The 2,904-nt window shown below is 33.3% G+C and overlaps 1 protein-coding gene across 1 annotated transcript in view; it reads left to right on the top strand.

The window, feature by feature from the left end:
- Positions 1–2,904, top strand: part of TTC21B (tetratricopeptide repeat domain 21B) — a 113,158-nt gene that overhangs the window by 73,610 nt on the left and 36,644 nt on the right. Inside the window, 3 exon segments of the mRNA XM_012655822.1 lie at positions 1,141–1,263; positions 1,882–1,992; positions 2,714–2,852. Coding sequence (XP_012511276.1) covers positions 1,141–1,263; positions 1,882–1,992; positions 2,714–2,852 — 373 coding nt within the window.

Here is a 2,904-nt window from a genome sequence, read left to right as displayed (position 1 = left end):
AGGAGGTTATGGTTTAGTATGCACCACAGAAAGGTATGGGTTACACATTTTTCTTGGGGAAAGGGCAGGTGCTTTAAAAGTTACGTCACACTGATGCCCTTAGGAGTTATTGGGATATACAACATACACACACACACACACACACACACACACATACACACACACACGTTTCTCTTCTTCCTTCTCCCCAAACAAAAAGGTAAACAAGCAAGCATATACTTTATGTAAAAGAAAATTAATGTTTTTAGCTCTTTAAAACATAGTAAAATGTTGATGAATTAATGCATTATTGGTTCATCTGCATTTTATAAATAACAAAGCTCTCAAATCCACTCAAATTCTTTGTAAGTGCTGAGCGATTCGGAGAACCTGAGCAACACTCCGTGTTTAGGTGGATGAACTGGAGCTCCTGGGTGGCATTTTCTAAAATATTTCTAAAAGATCAGCACCATCATCTCTAATGATATAAAAATACTTAAAAATAGGGTTGATTTGTTTTGGATGCACCATATGTAAAAGCGTAGGTTTTGTTTCAGGCAGATCTGAATCATTAGTTACAGACTTAAATTCTTAACGTCATCTATAAAATTGGGATAATAATTTTCTTTCTCATAGAGTTTTTATATCAATTAGATGAGAAACTGTATTTTAGAGACGTAGCACCATATTATCATTTGAATAACTTTGGTATTTTTACATTTAGTGGTCTAAATATTATAGGTAAAAAATAAGCAGCAAATACTGAAGTAGAAGATCTTGCATTTTTTAAGGTAACTCCTTTTAGCCTTTAATTTATGCCATGAGTATCAGAGCTCAAGATTCATAGGAGAACATTAAGATTTTATTCCCTCTATCCTTTTTTGGTATCTTCACTTCCACATCATTTCAAAATTAAAGATAGCAAAATGTGCATTTCCAAATAATGAGTGTTTATATGTTTGCTATCTACCTATTCTGTATTACTTGCATTTCAGAAAATGGAAAGATTCAATGGCAAAAATAATTGATCTAGCATAAACAATCTGGGCATGGGTATGGGTAGCGTTTTTATAATGTTACACCGTGGGATATGTGGAAGGTACTCTGAAGGCTACTGCCTAATTGAAATAAATAGGCTTACCTTTCGTTTTATTGGTTTAGAAGAAGATATTTATATTCAATATACTAAGTAGAGTTGGCTTGATTTTCAGAGAAATTGCTGAAAGAATGCCCAACCCTCGGTCTTTTCTTCTCCTTGGTGATGCATACATGAATATTCAAGAGGTAAAATTTCTGATGCTACTGAACTTAGATTTTAAAAAAAACAAAACTTTGTGAGTAATGTAACTGTATATTAAAAGGAATTTGGTTTTTTAATAATGTTTATTTAACATTTGAATATCCAGTCATCACAATAAAAGGGAGATAGCCATTACAATTTGAAAAAATTGATTTTTTTTCAAGTTAAGATCCAGTAATTCAGCACTACCATTATTTGAAATAGAGATGATACCAGAAACATGTTAGGAGTGTCCTTTAAACAGGAAGATGGAGAGAGCTACTAAGATGGTGTTTTCTTCAAAGGGAAGCAATCCTCCAACTCTCTGTAACTGGTTGTTAAAATGACTTCCAGAAATGAAAAGTCAGGAAGCTGTCTCCTAGTTCTTATCTTGTTATTTATGTAGACAAAAGCACAATTAACATGGGTAGGATTATACTAATAAATTACACCTACCCTACTCACTGTCACCTTTCTGAAATTGTTAAAGTTTCTGAAATTCAATTATGTGCTTAGTCTTATGACATATTCCAAATATAGATCTTAACTGTAGAAATAGTGCCATTTAATGGAATCCAGTTAAGCTGTTTTTTACTGCTTATTTTTGTGTTTGACAATATTAGCCTGAGGAAGCAATAGTAGCATATGAGCAAGCATTAAATCAGAACCCGAAAGATGGGACATTGGCCAGTAAAATTGGGAAGGCACTTGTCAAAACCCACAACTACTCGAAGGTAAGTCCTTTTGAAATATCCAATTTATCAAACCCTGTTCCAGAGAATTCTTCAGCAAGCACCATTTGCATCTTTGATGGTTGTAAACTGCAAATTTGTATTTATGAACTGGGATTTGTGTTAAAGGCTTTCTCAGTGTTTCAAATTCTTCATTGCTTCTTTTTGTGAAGATTGTTTGGGCCCTAGAGTTTACTTCACACTTCATTCTGCGGCTATATCCTTGCCACTAAATCAATTACCATAAAGTTGCTATTCTTACATCTCTTTCATTATGTGACAAAGCATGATAAATGTTCTTTCTACTGAACTAATTTTGGCAAGCTATGTGTTTTGAGTTATTTTTTTTTCTAGTAGGGATAATGGGTTTTGCTTTAACTGTTATATTCTTGCTCTATTCCTAGTAATTTTTGAATATATATACAACAGCTAACAAAGTATATGCATTCAGTAGGGTTTACTGGCCTCTAGAATAAAAGCTGTAAAAAATTTTTTTGCCAACCACTGTTCTTTAGCCACTTATTATAAGAAATCTTAGTTGCTTTGTGCTGTGTTTGATTCTGTAAGAAAAATGGCATACTTAACTGATAGACAGGTATATCCTAAGATTCTTGCTGGTTATTTCCAATTGTGCATGTGCTTTCAGTCTGTGATATATGAAATATCTGTGCTTGAATGCCATTCTCATTGCCTTTTTTTCATAAATGAAATGAATTTTGCTTAGGCAATCACTTATTATGAAGCCGCTCTGAAAAGTGGACAACAGAATTATCTTTGCTATGACCTGGCTGAGCTCTTATTAAAGCTGAAGTGGTATGACAAAGCAGAAAAAGTTCTTCAACACGCTCTAGCTCATGAACCTGGTATGCAAGTGTTTCTGATTTGAAAAAAGTATAACTGATAAATCTGATCTTT

Source organism: Propithecus coquereli, unplaced genomic scaffold (assembly GCF_000956105.1).
Source record: "Propithecus coquereli isolate 6110/MARCELLA unplaced genomic scaffold, Pcoq_1.0 Scaffold49, whole genome shotgun sequence".
Classification (NCBI taxonomy): domain Eukaryota; kingdom Metazoa; phylum Chordata; class Mammalia; order Primates; family Indriidae; genus Propithecus; species Propithecus coquereli.
The sequence above is the reverse complement of the archived record's forward strand: the minus strand, read 5'-3'. Positions and strand labels throughout refer to the sequence as shown.